The sequence below is a fragment of the Kryptolebias marmoratus genome, linkage group LG6 (assembly GCF_001649575.2).
Source record: "Kryptolebias marmoratus isolate JLee-2015 linkage group LG6, ASM164957v2, whole genome shotgun sequence".
NCBI classification, from domain to species: domain Eukaryota; kingdom Metazoa; phylum Chordata; class Actinopteri; order Cyprinodontiformes; family Rivulidae; genus Kryptolebias; species Kryptolebias marmoratus.
The window spans coordinates 319,203-333,430 of NC_051435.1; the positions used below are offsets into that span (position 1 = coordinate 319,203).

Genomic DNA, 14,228 nt, shown 5'->3' on the forward strand with positions numbered 1-14,228 from the left:
TTCTAATAATAAAATTATAGAATAAGAAGAAGTCCTGAGTAATATTTATCTTGTGGTCGGTAGGTGCCCCAACCATAGATCTAGAGGCACAGGATGTGATTGTGGTTGAGGGGGAGAAGTTGCACCTGAACATCCCCTACAGGGCCATTCCCACTCCAAAGATGCTTTGGCTGAAAGACACAGTAGAGTGTAAAGCCGATGACAGGCTCTCCATGACAATCGAGATGAACAGCGCTCACTTGGAGCTGCTGAAGTGCAAACACTCTGATGCTGGTGCCTACACTATCACTTTGGAGAACAGTCTGGGAACCTGCAGCGGAACCATCAATGTCAAAGTCATTGGTAAGATGATTTTAAATGTTTCTTTGTCCAATAAATATTACAATTACTGTATTTTTTGTAAATCTGAAGCTTGGTTCATCACAGTTTCTCATAAAATGTTTGCAAGTTTACATAAAAATCCAGCAGGATTGTAGTTTGACACATTTTTCAACCATCCTGAACTTTCCAGGACTTCCTGGTCAGTGTAAAGACATCACCTCCAGTGATGCCACTAAGAATTCCTGTCAAATTAGCTGGGAAGCCCCAGAAGATGATGGTGGTACACCGATTGTCAGCTATGTTCTGGAACGCCGTGAGGCATCCAAGAAAACGTACATGCCCGTCATGTCAGGGGAGAACATTCTGACCTTCAAAGTCAAAGATCTTTACATCAACTGCGAGTACTACTTCAGGGTGAAGGCTGTCAACAAGGTTGGAGCTGGAGAATATCTGGAGCTACGAAACCCGGTCATCACAGAGGAAATCAAACGTAAGTTCTGTTTCCAGAATCAAAACATCAAATATTGAATCTGTATCATCACTCTGGGTTGGCTCAATTATCATTAAAAGTTCTTTAAGATGAGCTTGCTGGGATCCGATCTGTTACTAGGAGATCCACAAAAAGAAAACAAGTGTACTTGCTAATCCTGCAAACACAACATGGTGTTTATACCACAGCATCATGGTGGTGTAAACACTAAGATGTTTACTGTGTGTTGTTGTTTATTACACAGAGAAACCAGACCCACCCATCCAGGTTGAGGCTCATGACCCCACATCGAAGTCCATTAAAATTTCCTGGAAGGCTCCAGACTATGACGGAGGCTGCCCAATCCAGGGTTACATTGTGGAGAAGATTGAGAAGGATGGTGACCGCTATGAGCAAGTCACCACAAGCCCAATTCCCGGTTTCTCCTACGTGGTGACCGGTCTGAAGGAAGAGATGGAGTATCAGTTCCGGGTCCGTGCTGAAAATGCTGCTGGAGTCAGTGAGCCATCACGCAGCACACAACTCATTAAGGCTGCAGACCCTGTTGGTATGTCAAACTATAAAACGTCTTTTACTCAACAAAAACCTTTTTTTTTTCTTTTTGGTCATAGATTTCTGTCTCTTGATTCCTAGAAAAACCAAAGGTCACCCTGCATGCACGTGTGCAGTCAGGTCTCTGCCTTAAGAAGGGTGAGGAGATCCGCATCGATGCATACGTCTCTGGCTCTCCGTACCCCAAAATCACCTGGCTGAGAAACGAGGAGGATGTCAGCAGAGAGCCCACCAAAAAGATCATCCCTGTGGTCAAGAGGAAGAAGAAGACCAAAGCCCTGGTTTGTTTCAGTGAAGACACATCACAGTGAACTTGAATGATTTCTTGTTTTTCTACCTATTTTTTGAATAATTTTTATAATGTTGACTTTGGTTGGTGCAGGTTCCAGAACCAGAGGAGGAGTTTGTGACGCCTCTGCGTGAGCGTCTCGGTCTGGATAAGACCACAAAAGGCCAGTCTGCTCTGATGATACGTGATGCTGTCAGAGCTGACCACGGAACCTTCACCATCAAGGTGGAGAATATGCATGGGGCTGCTTCTGCCTCCTGCTTTGTCAATGTCCTGGGTAAGAAGGAGTTTGTTTCACTTTGCTTTGTATCCTCACAAGATTCTGTTTGGTCTTTATGAAGCCGGGGGAATGAATGCACACTCCAAATGCAAATTTAGTTTTTAATGTGAACTCTTTCTTTCCAGATTAATTCTTTTAGTCAAAGAAATGAAAAAAAGGTTCCAAAATTTTGTACAAAAAATATATAGCAAAATACAGCAGTGGCACCTATTAGAAAACACAAAACACAAACAAAAGTCACCACCTTACAGCATAACATCCTGTGCACAAACTGTAAATTTAGCATTACAACGTTCTTGTTCTTAAACCAAACTACTTTCTTTTACAAAAGAAAAGAAACAACAAAAAAACTATTAATAAACATTCATACCAGACCACACTTTCCACATGCCAGCAAACCCATGCAATATGATGAATATACTACAAGTCTAAAAATAACTACACAAAACATGGATTTATATATATAATATCAACAACAAACCATAATTTCAGACCTATTTATCATTTATTACCTTGATGACTAAGGATGAACGAATAAATCACCACAGGCAGGACTGACAACCATTCCTTGTCTTTCCAGCATGTTTGCCCAAACTTCCGAATCTCTCTCTCCCTTTTATATACTTATGTAACGTCTTTTCATCAAGATAATAAGAACACGCCCTTTACTGGCCAAACTTTGTTACTGCAGTACCACTTCAACAGGGAAATTTCAAATTATGTTTAAACATGCTGACAAATAACTTTATTATTTGGTTACATTTATGAGTAAAATCATATACATAGATGTTTTTATGCTCTGAAGGTTAAACATTGATGTGACTCTTATGTCCTGCAGACAAACCTGGACCTCCAATCAACTTCACCTTCGATGAGATCAGGAACACCTCAGTCACCTGTAACTGGGAGCCTCCTGAGGACGATGGTGGCAGTGAGATCCTGAACTACATCCTGGAGAAGAAGGACAACAAGAATGATGAGATTGGCTGGATCACCATCACCTCCACTCTAAAAGGAACCAGCTGTCCTGTCACCAAGCTGATTGAAGGGAAGGAGTACATCTTCAAAGTCACTGCTGAGAACAAATATGGCTGTGGTCATCCATGCATCTCTGAGCCACTTGTTGCCAAGAACCAATTTAGTAAGTAAAAGCATAGAGATGAATAATTCCAGCAAGTATCAGGGTCACTGCATTTACACTGAAAACCACTTTTCAAAAATGTCTTAAAGATTCTTGTATCACTCACCTTCTTCTCCCTCGTTCAGATCCTCCTGATGCTCCTAACACCCCCAGAGTACACGAGGTGACAGCAAGCTCCGCCCACATCTCCTGGCATGAGCCAAAGGATAACGGCAGCCCGATCCTGGGCTACTGGATTGAGAGGAAGGAAGTGAACAGTAAACACTGGACTAGAGTGAACCGGGCCCTCCTCAACTCCCTTGATGTGAAGATCACTGGGCTGATGGAGGGACTCACCTACATCTTTAGAGTGTGTGCAGAGAACCTAGCTGGCCCCGGGCCCTTCAGTGAGCCCACCGACCGCATCGTAACCATGGACGCCATCCGTAAGTTTTGATTAAAATACTGATGTAAAAGAACTGAAAAGACAATGAGCTGAGACTCTGGAAACTTAGTTTGTGTTCATCTGTGAGTTTCTAAAATCTGATCAGACTGTTAGTCTCCTAAATTTAGATTTAACTTTATAACTGAAATGATTTTGAACATTCTCACAATAATATTTAGCATGCATCATTATTTCCTTAGAAACAATTGTTTTTCTGTTCACGCAGTTCCTCCTGGGCCCCCCACTCCGTGGGTAGTGGACACTGGAAAGGATTCTGCCATCTTGGCCTGGAAGCCTCCACTGTACAATGGTGGAGGGGATATTCTGGGATACCATGTTGAGAAGGTACAGAACAAACTCAGTAGGACTTATAATGAAAGATGTACAGGTTTTTGAAAACAAGCATGACAGAAATCTTAAATCCTGACCTGGGGCTTCACAGGTGTTGGCAGGAGAAAAGGACTGGAGCCGCTGCACAGAGTTCAGGTGTAAGGAGCTGACCTACAAAGCAACAGGCCTCACAGAAGGAGCAGACTATTATTTCCGGGTTGTTGCAGTCAACGATGCTGGCCCTGGAGCTCCTGGTGTTACTGAATCTGTCACCATCAAAGAGCCTGAAGGTACTAACAGTTTTATTACACTGTCAATGTGACCAAATGGCTGAACAAATGTGTTTTTTAGACTTGAGTTTTACAGTTCGACTGCAGGTGTAGGAGGTGTACTGCTTTCAGAAACATTTTCAACTGTCTGTGTCCTTCAGAAACTCCTGCTGTACAGTTTGATGACTCTGTGAAGAATGGTGTGATGATCAAAGCTGGCGATCCTCTGAAGCTTCCTGCTGTGGTGACTGGACGACCCCAGCCCGAGGTCAAATGGGCCAAAGATGAGGCTGAAATTGACAAAGAGAGGATGATTGTGGAGACTGAAGGCAAGAAGAGCACTCTGTTCATCAAGAAGGCCGTGAGGTCAGACCACGGAAAGTACCAGATCACCGGCACCAACAGCAGCGGCACCAAGACTGCAGAGACCAGAGTGGACGTTATGGGTCAGTGTTTCATCTCAAACATCCACTGATATCAGTTCTAACATGATCAGGGACAGCTCTGTATATGAGCCAAGGGAAAACTAATTGGATTTTTTAAAATTTTCCTCTCCTCGGTGTATAACACATAATAGCCTTATAGACATTTTTAAAGAGCTGTGTTATGTTGCAGTGGAAGAGCTGCATCACATAAACCATGGTTTTAAAAGAAACAAAAACTGGTTTACCAAGATTAAACTTCTGTTTCTGTAGATGTTCCTGGACCAGTGGTCGATTTAAAGACTGTCTTGGTGACAAAGAAGAACATTGTCCTCACCTGGTCAGATCCTGTGGACAATGGAGGCAGTGACATCATTGGTTATGAAGTTCTGAGAAAGGATACCAATATGAAGCTTTTCCGTCAGCCCATTGAGACAGCGTCATGTAAGTGTGATGTTCAAGGCTTGCTGGCTGGTGAGAACTATGACTTCAGGGTCATTGCCAGAAACAAGTACGGTGATGGAGCTCCATCAGACCTGGGACCCATCTTGGCTGAGGATCCTAAAGGTAAATACACTGATATACAACTTGGAAAATTTATTGCCTGACATTTCAAGAAATATTTGACATCTTCCACAACATTGCAGGAACACCATCTGCCCCTGAGAAACTGCACTACACTGACAGAAGCAAAAGAACCATCACTCTGGCCTGGCAGCCTCCTCGCACTGATGGCGGCAGCCCCATCAGAGGGTACTACGTGGAGAAGATGAGGTCCGACAGCACTGAGTTCGAAGTGGCCAATCGCAAGCTCTTCACAGAGTGCTGTGGAATGATTGAGAACCTTTCTGAGAACCAAGAGTATGACTTCCGTGTCAAAGCTGTGAATGAAGTTGGGGATGGAGAACCATCTAAACCAATCACCGCCAAGATCCAGGACGATGAACGTATGTTCAAATGTTACTGAGAATTGATCATAGTCAGAACTTTACTGCAAGACTGATTTTGTGAAAGCGTGAAAATTTGATCAATGTTTTCTGGCCACAGTTTCTCCAGTTATCACAATCTTGAAATTCTTCAAGAGCAATGCAATCATTGTGAGGAAAGGAGCAGCCATTGACATCCCAGCAGAGGTAACGGGACTTCCTCTGCCAACTGTGCAGTGGATGAAAGACAATGTGGTCATTGAGAAGCCTGAAGATGACAAGATGACAATGGAGACAGAGGAGGTGAGAGTTCAAATCTGATTCAGAGTTTGGAATATTAAAAGAACTTAAGCAGGATGTGATTGTCATAACTAAATCCTTTTAAGGTTTATTTTATTGCTTTGATAGTCCTTAGAGAAAGAAATGTCAAACATCCAACTGCTACAGGTTGAACTACTTTAATCTCCAGAAACTGTGTAACCTTTGGTCTGTTTGGTTTGACATGATGACCACATTGTCTTTGTCTTCAGGTGAACCGGACCACCCTGAGGACAAAGATAGCTTTCCCAGAAACTATTAGACAGGATAAAGGGAATTACAAGCTGGTTGCTGAAAACTGTTATGGCGAAGCTCAGCACGTCATTAGAGTCGAGATCCTCGGTAAGAACCAGAACCTTTTGTGTCAGCTTTTTATTCAGTTTGATCCGGTAATGTCTGATACACGTGTATTCTGAGAAATCCAATTCTGAAATTTCAGACCGTCCTCTTCCTCCGAGGAATATTGTGGTGTCAGACATAAAGGGGGACTCGTGCTACCTGACTTGGGACGCCCCAGAGGACAATGGAGGAAGTGAGATCACCAACTACATCGTGGAGAGCCGAGACGCCAGCAAGAAGAAGTCCGACTTTGACGTTCTGACCATCAACCTGATCGAAAGGAGATATGGAGTCAGTTATATTTAAGATCTAATGTTCATCTTTTCTGTGCATCAAATCTATGGAATAAAGATCAGGGCTTAGAATTAAGGTTGTCATTAAAAAGAAAAGACTAGAATGGTATGAATACAAATACATTAAACTGACTATTAAACTGAAATGAATAAGAGTTGAACTGAAGTTGAAAATATTTTTTTTTCTGTAAAGTTGACAAATTGGCACTTTAGGAATCATGGGAGCAAACTCTAAAAAGAAATAGAATACATTTTTAAAAAGTTTGAGAAAAATAACAGTCCAATAAAAATGGATTCAAATCTCTAAAAAGTCAGTTCTTGGACTCCAGATACTCACGGGAACTAACAGAAACTAACTTGTCTAATTGCTGTGTTTTGGTCCTTCAGGTCTACAAACTGGACCTAAATGGAGCCTACCAGTTCAGGATCAAAGCTGAAAACAAGTACGGTGTTAGTGACGGCTGCGATTCAGAGAAAGTCCAGCTCCGAGATCCATTTGGCCTCCCAGGACCTCCACGTAACCCTAAAATCATAGCTGCCACAGCAACCACAATGACGGTGACCTGGGACCCCCCTCTGGACAACGGTGGCTCCACCATCCAGGGTTACTGGCTGGAAAAGAGGGAGCGCGGTGCCGTGTACTGGGGTCGGGTTAACCGAGCCCCGGTCACCAAGCCGGCAGTGAAGGGCCTGCAGTACACAGTGCTGAGGCTCATAGAAGGAACAGAGTACCAGTTCAGGGTCGCAGCCAGCAATGCTGCAGGAATTGGACCGCCAAGCGAGTCCACGGAGTGTCGCTTTGCTGTGGATCCATGCAGTGAGTGTTTCTCATCTGACCTCACAAAACACGTTTAAACAGACTGACTTTAACGCCTCCTGTTTCTGTTTATCAGCTCCCCCCAGCCCACCTGGCTCTCCCGAGGTTAAAGACAAGACCAAGAGCAGCATCACACTCACCTGGAGCCCTCCGGACAGAGATGGAGGAAGCCCAGTCAAAGGTTACATCATTGAGGTTCATGAGGAGGGCTCTCCTGATTGGAGGAGGGTAAACCCGGCCGATAAGCTCCACCCATCTACCGAAATCACTGTCCCTGACCTGAAGGAGGGCAAGAAGTGCAAGTTCAGGATCTATGCAGTGAATGCTGCAGGAAACTCAGAGCCCGCTAGGACAGGAGACATCTTGGTTCAAGACATCCTGAGTAAGAAGCACCCAGGCCCCCCCTCCCCCCCTCCCCCCCCCACACACACACACGCCAGTCAGACTTTAGACCTGCTCATTATGTCAAACCTTTTTATGTTAGTTAGATGTATCTGCTTAAATTTGCTCTCCATTAGTTCTGATGATGCAACTCAGTGTTTTGATTGTTTATGTAAACATGTTTACTTTTGTAAACACCAGAAATGTTTCTGTTCTCCAGTCGAACCGACCGTCACTCTGGACGTGAGCGCTAATGACCTGCTATACTGCAGAGCAGGAACTACCATCAGGATTCCTGCCACCATCACAGGACGACCTGTTCCTAAAGTCACCTGGACCTTCGTGGATGGAACCGCTGAAACCGAGAAGAAGAACGACCTTCACACACTGCCCGTTGACTCAGAGGTCAGAGGTTCATTCATGACAAACTGACTGACTTATAGAGAATATCAAATCCAAACTATGACATTGTTGTAACCTCTGAGGTGGGAAGAACAGTGCATCATTCTGTAGTCTGAATTTTGCCTTGCTTTATTATTTCAGATCCACTCTACCGACACCACTTCAGTGGTGGTGATCCCTGACAGCAAAATGAGCCACAGTGGTCGATACATCATCAACGCTGAGAGCCCAGCTGGACACAAAGTGGTCAAAGTCCGAGTCAACGTGCTTGGTATGTGAATACACACCCGATACTGTGCTTTAAAACAAGGAAGGATTGTGACAAGACTTTAAGTTTACCAGAAATTCAGTTGGGTGTATAATAAATATAACATATAACTTGAATCTTTTGAGTGTACTGATCTCTTGGTCTGCAGACCTGCCTGGACCTCCTAGAGACCTGAAAGTAAGTGACGTGACCAGGGGAACCTGCAGACTCACCTGGAAACCCCCAGAGAGCGATGGAGGGGAGAGGGTGAAGAGCTACTTCATTGAGAAGAAGACGGTGAATGGCAAAGCCTGGACCAAGGTAAAAACCCTTTTGAGCTTCCCCTTCTTTAGAAAACAGGCCGCTGTTAATCTTCGTCAAAGTCAAAGTTCAACTGTGATCTTGTTTTTTCAGGTGAACCCAACGTGTCCTACTCAGTCTCTGGTGGTTCCAGACCTGATTAATGGCCAGGAGTATCTGTTTCGCATTCGAGCTGAGAACCGCTTTGGGTTTGGCCCGTTTATTGAGACCACTGAAGGGACCAAAGCCAGAGATCCCATCCGTATGTCAGAGTTTTCTTCAGTCAGCTGCTTCAGTGGTTCCTTTCACTGGTTTATATGAATAAGAATAAATTTAAAAAACAGTATTGCAGCAAAATACAGGTTCATTCATTTTAAACAAATTTATGTTTTTGACTTTTTCAAAAATCTTGATAAAATTATGTTTTCTACAAACTCACTCAACATCGGTTTGTGTTTTAATAACTGTAACATTTAACATTTATTTGAATCTGTAGATCCTCCAGATCCTCCAACAAGGCTGAAGATTCAGAACATCAGGAAGGGCACAGTCACTCTGACTTGGAAGGCTCCAAAGAACGATGGTGGTTCACCCATCACCCACTACAGCGTGGACCTGCTCTGCTGGGACTCTAGCGGCGCTCAGAAGGAGTCCTGGAGGAGGTGAGGTTCTTTACATGTGGACTGAAACAGGGTCCATTTTGATGGCACCTGGCTCTATTCTGAATCAGCTCTGTTTAATTCAGATAAATTCAGCTGGAATCCAACAGGGAGTTTTTATAGGTAGATAGCAATTAAGGGGGAAAAAAATCTTAATTTGGAAAAAACAAACAACTTCTGTGTTTTCTGTTTGTGCAGGTTTAGCTGTTTTTTGGTTGTGTTGTGGGTTTGATCCTACCTGGGTTATGTCTTACAGGTGTAACAGAAGAGATGTGGACACCACAACCTTCAAGGTGGAGGACCTGACAGAAGGAGATGAGTACGAGTTCAGAGTGATAGCCTACAATGAAGTTGGCCCCAGTAGACCATCATCCACTGCTGGACCAGTCCTGCTCCAGGACCAGACCTGTAAGAATAGAACTCTGTGAAGTGACAATGCACTGTGGGAAATTGAGGATTTAATTTTTGTTTCAAAAATAATGCATCAGGTCACAGACACGTAGTTTCAGACTTTTCTTATAATAAAAACTCAAGTGGAATAAATTCTTTGTTTTGTCCTGATGGAGCTCAACTCTAAGTCACATTATCTCACAAAATACAATTATTCATTTTGTAGCCATTTTTGTCAGCTCAACCCAGCCAACAGGGTCTGTATGGGTTGGGAATAGGCTGAAAAATGGGTCCTATGTAGGATCGTCTGCAGGCTCCACAAAGGCGCTATGGTAATTGCCTGCATAGTTTTGATGTAGGGAAACCCTGGGTACCATGTGGGCCCAAACTGGAAAAAAAAACATGCAAAACCCATCTGGGTTCCCATCTTTCAAGTTCAATGTGGGTACTATGTGGATACAACTTGGACTAAAATATGGTCTGTTAATGGGATTTTCCACTTGTTCCACAATGGCACCATTTTAATTGCCATATGGTTTTTATACAGGACAATGAAACATAGCCCCTCTGGGTCCCTTTTGTAGGTTCACTGTGAGTACTATGTGGGTACAACATGAGTTTACCCATTAATAAGCCTAAGTGAGACCTGCATGTGTTGCCCATATTGAACTCATCTATTAATTTCCTATTTGTGACCCAGGTTGGACCTACACTGGGTTCTCACCTTGGTTTGCTCATATGGGTTCTATTCATTTAATTCAAATAGATTCTACATAAAAGCCTAGCTAAAGTCCATACCCAGATGGTACCCATTCAGCCCAAGCATAACCCAAGTGAAGACCAAGTATACTTGTTGCCTGGAAAACATTGGGAAATAAATCACAGTATTTTCTTTTTCACATCAGTTTCAGCCAGATAGCCACATTGAACAGAGGTACTATAAATTTTGGAAAAGAAATTAAATTTTGTTTTGAAAATGAGTCAGTCTCTCATTTTCTCCTTTTTGTTTGCAGGTGCTCCATCCATCGAGCTTGAGGAGTTCATGGAGGTGGAGCAGGGCTCAGACATCAGTATCGTGGCCAAGCTCCGCGGCTGTCCATTCCCCACGCTCACTTGGTACAAGGCTCCACCCCACAAACCTGACGACAGGGTGGAGGTTCAGTATGACGAGCACATCAACAAGATTGTGTCAGATGACAGCTGCACACTGCTCATCCAGCAGGGCAAACGCCCCGACACCGGTCTGTACACATTGGTGGCCTCCAACAGTCTCGGCAAGGCCTCCAAGGAGATGAGGCTCAATGTGCTCGGTATGAAGGAACACATCAGACTGACAGACAGAAATAAACGTGTTAATTTAAAGTGCAATGACTTGTCATAAGTACAGAACTTCTTATTTTGTTGAACTTCTTATTGGTCCTTCCAGGTCGTCCTGGTCCTCCCTCCGCTCCTATTAAGTTTGAGGAGATTGGAGCTGAGAAGATCACACTCTCTTGGCTGCCACCGAAGGATGACGGTGGCTCTAAGATCACAAACTATGTCATCTGGAGGCAAGTGGCCAACAGGAAAACCTGGGTGCCTGTCACCAACGAGCCTAAAGACCGGATCTGGACAGTAGAAAACCTCATGGAGGGACACGAATATGTGTTCCGCATCATGGCACAGAACAAGTATGGCGTTGGGGAGCCACTGGACAGCGAGCCCGAGGTTGCCCGAAATCTTTATAGTAAGTTCAACCTTCTAACAGTAATTCTAAAGTCCAACCAGCTGCCTTCAGCAATGAGAGATAGGAATCAAGTCAAATATGTCTGACTGCTACAACTCCACCATCTGGTTATATTTAAACTGATGAGAAAATGTATTTCTGATTTATTTTAGTGGGGTTTGAAAAACTTTGACAGACACACCAGTTAAAAACTGTCTCTTACCATGATGAGTTCTCCTAGTCTTTAATTGTTTCTACCAATAATTGATCCAGAGCTGATGAGTACAAGAGTAAAGTACTGTAATTGGAACTGTTAGCTAATATTCATAACTTTATTTTTACTTTGAAAGAAACAAAAAAGTCTGTGACATGAACCAGGTTTCTAGAAAGAACTGAACCAATATTGATGCAGTTCCATGATCAGAATCTAACTGTTTATCCTCTGTGTCCAGCTGTCCCTGGTCAATGTGAGAAGCCGACAGTAACCAACATTACCATGGACTCCATGACTGTCAACTGGGAGGAGCCTGAGGATGATGGTGGCACCCCTATCACCGGCTACTGGCTGGAGCGCAAAGAGACAACTGGCAAACGCTGGGCCCGTGTCACCCGAGACCCCATCCGTCCCATGGGCCTGGGCGAGTCTTTTGTAGTGAGCGGATTAATTGAGGGATCACAATATTTATTCAGGGTTTCTGCCATCAATGCTGCTGGGCCTGGACTGGCTAGCCCCCCAACAGATCCCGTCTTTGCCAGAGACCCCATCTGTAAGTATGATATGCTGAAACAATAAAAGTTTGTGATTCTCTGTAAGTACACAGTGGGATGTTAACTACCTTCCCATCTCCTTGTGAAGCCCCCCCATCTCCTCCGACACCAAAGGTTTCTGATTGGACAAAATCCACAGTGGACCTGGAGTGGATTCCACCTCTGAAGGATGGAGGCTCCAAGATCATTGGCTATTGGGTAGAGTACAAGGAGGAGGGCACTGAGGCCTGGGTCAAGGTAAGCGAAAGAGTAACCTAACCAGTTTTCTTATAGTAGTTTGACTAAACAAAAGTGTAAATTTAGAACATTAAGAATGAGGCATTGAGTCTTCCATTTTGTATTCATGACAGATCTATGATAAGAACAAGTGATCTTGGAAAATATGTTTATTATGTTTGTGTTTTTCAGGCTAAGGAGACTGAAATCCGAGGCACTCGGTTAGTGATCACTGGTCTAAAGACAGGTGGTCAGTACAGATTCAGGGTGATTGCCTTCAATGCTGCTGGTAATGGTGAGCCAGGGGAAGTCCCAGAGGTGCTTGAAGTCAATGACAGGACCAGTGAGTAAAAATCAACTGTTGCACCAAAGCCAAACTTAATGACCCTATGTGGAACATACTGTAATGGGGAGTTTTTTGCTTTTAGTTGCTCCTGAGGTTGACCTGGATGCTTCAGTGAAAGAGAGGATTGTGGTCCATGCTGGTGGTGTGATCCGGATCATTGCCTATGTATCAGGCCAACCAACACCTGACATTACGTGGAGCAGAAATGAAGCTGCACTGCCTCTAGAGGCAAAAGTGGAAACCACGGCCATCAGCTCTTCACTTGTCATCAAACCATGTGCCAGGAAACACCTCGGTGTCTACACTCTGACTGCTAAGAACGCTGGAGGGGAGAAGACAAAGAAGATCACTGTAGAAGTGCTTGGTGAGATGGTTTTCATAATGCTGAATTATTATTATTATAAGACTATCTGAAAACCATTTGGTTTAATAAAAACTTTTTTGTTTTACTGTAGACGTTCCTGGTCCTGTTGGTATTCCTTTTATTGCTGAGAACCTGAGCATCGACTCCTGCAAGCTCAACTGGTTCTTCCCTGAGAATGATGGAGGCTCTCCCATCAGCAACTACATTATTGAGAAACGTGAAGCTGAGCGTAAAGCCTGGACCTCACTCTCCTACACTGCCAGCAGACAGAATGCTGTGGCTCACGACCTCACCCTTGGAAAGGCTTACTTCTTCAGAGTGGCTGCAGTAAATGCCATCGGCATCGGACCTTTTGTGGAGACAGCAGCTGAGCTCATCATCAAGGAGCCAATCAGTGAGTTTGATTAAAGACATGGGGATAAACTCTGATTTCAAAGTGTTAGGGAGAAAATCTTGCATCTAAATAACAACCATAAAAATCAGTCTCAGTCAGAAACGCCTTAAAATTATTTTATTTTATTTGAAAAAATACTTCTGTTCAGATGAAAGCAGAAATTCCAACAACAATACTGAAATATTCATGCCGCACCAATAGTGGGTAAAAACTTCAATGTTATTAATACATACATATTCATACATCAAATTCTGAGCATGGCTAGAAGTTCTTCCAAAACAGCTGTACTTTTATTTTTTGGACACTGTTTACTTTTTCCTCTCAATAATTAATCTTTTATGGACTCAATCAAAATTTAACAGTGACAGGATAAAAGGGAACCAGTTACAGTAAAAAAATTAAATAGCTTTATTGTTGTTGTGGTTACTAGCTGTGCATGTTCATTCACCAGACAAATGAGTGGCTAGTAGCTATGCTACTAGCCACTCATTTGTCTGTTTGGCTGTCACTGATTCCTGGTCTACTCTTTGTCCAGAACCTTATAGATCCAAAATGTTTAAAAGCTTAATTTTCAGCATAACAACCCAGACCTCATTTGACAGTTTATTTTGATAAATCCCCTTTTTAATTTCTCTCTATATTTACAGTATACATGTTTTTTTCTTTTAGGATGCAGCTTTTCAGTACTTTTACACTAATGGACAATGGCAAAGATGGTGCCAGTGTGTGCTCTATATTCTTCTGTTTTTATCCCCAAGGCTGCTCATAATTTAATACACAAAGGTCCTTGGATTGTAGAGGAAGTTTGGTGATTATTTATAAATCAAGTTTTGACTGTAAGAAGC

General features: G+C 43.2%; 2 protein-coding genes across 2 annotated transcripts in view; both read left to right on the forward strand.

Moving 5' to 3' along the window:
* Nucleotides 1-14,228, forward strand: part of LOC112451394 (titin) — a gene marked incomplete at its 3' end in the record, with an annotated part of 470,585 nt that overhangs the window by 171,018 nt on the left and 285,339 nt on the right. The gene's annotated exons all lie outside the window — the stretch shown is intronic.
* ttn.1 (titin, tandem duplicate 1) overlaps nucleotides 1-14,228 on the forward strand; it is a 144,512-nt gene that overhangs the window by 66,104 nt on the left and 64,180 nt on the right. Inside the window, exons 112-141 of the mRNA XM_037975997.1 lie at nucleotides 64-342; nucleotides 512-811; nucleotides 1,056-1,358; nucleotides 1,445-1,644; nucleotides 1,746-1,929; nucleotides 2,771-3,073; nucleotides 3,199-3,498; nucleotides 3,724-3,842; nucleotides 3,940-4,117; nucleotides 4,258-4,542; nucleotides 4,792-5,085; nucleotides 5,166-5,465; nucleotides 5,566-5,747; nucleotides 5,975-6,104; nucleotides 6,202-6,392; nucleotides 6,782-7,211; nucleotides 7,288-7,593; nucleotides 7,813-7,997; nucleotides 8,136-8,265; nucleotides 8,411-8,562; nucleotides 8,656-8,803; nucleotides 9,038-9,203; nucleotides 9,457-9,608; nucleotides 10,604-10,900; nucleotides 11,017-11,316; nucleotides 11,748-12,062; nucleotides 12,152-12,300; nucleotides 12,472-12,622; nucleotides 12,708-12,989; nucleotides 13,081-13,383. Coding sequence (XP_037831925.1) covers nucleotides 64-342; nucleotides 512-811; nucleotides 1,056-1,358; nucleotides 1,445-1,644; nucleotides 1,746-1,929; nucleotides 2,771-3,073; nucleotides 3,199-3,498; nucleotides 3,724-3,842; nucleotides 3,940-4,117; nucleotides 4,258-4,542; nucleotides 4,792-5,085; nucleotides 5,166-5,465; nucleotides 5,566-5,747; nucleotides 5,975-6,104; nucleotides 6,202-6,392; nucleotides 6,782-7,211; nucleotides 7,288-7,593; nucleotides 7,813-7,997; nucleotides 8,136-8,265; nucleotides 8,411-8,562; nucleotides 8,656-8,803; nucleotides 9,038-9,203; nucleotides 9,457-9,608; nucleotides 10,604-10,900; nucleotides 11,017-11,316; nucleotides 11,748-12,062; nucleotides 12,152-12,300; nucleotides 12,472-12,622; nucleotides 12,708-12,989; nucleotides 13,081-13,383 — 7,014 coding nt within the window. The remainder of the gene's footprint in view (nucleotides 1-63; nucleotides 343-511; nucleotides 812-1,055; nucleotides 1,359-1,444; nucleotides 1,645-1,745; nucleotides 1,930-2,770; nucleotides 3,074-3,198; nucleotides 3,499-3,723; nucleotides 3,843-3,939; nucleotides 4,118-4,257; nucleotides 4,543-4,791; nucleotides 5,086-5,165; nucleotides 5,466-5,565; nucleotides 5,748-5,974; nucleotides 6,105-6,201; nucleotides 6,393-6,781; nucleotides 7,212-7,287; nucleotides 7,594-7,812; nucleotides 7,998-8,135; nucleotides 8,266-8,410; nucleotides 8,563-8,655; nucleotides 8,804-9,037; nucleotides 9,204-9,456; nucleotides 9,609-10,603; nucleotides 10,901-11,016; nucleotides 11,317-11,747; nucleotides 12,063-12,151; nucleotides 12,301-12,471; nucleotides 12,623-12,707; nucleotides 12,990-13,080; nucleotides 13,384-14,228) is intronic.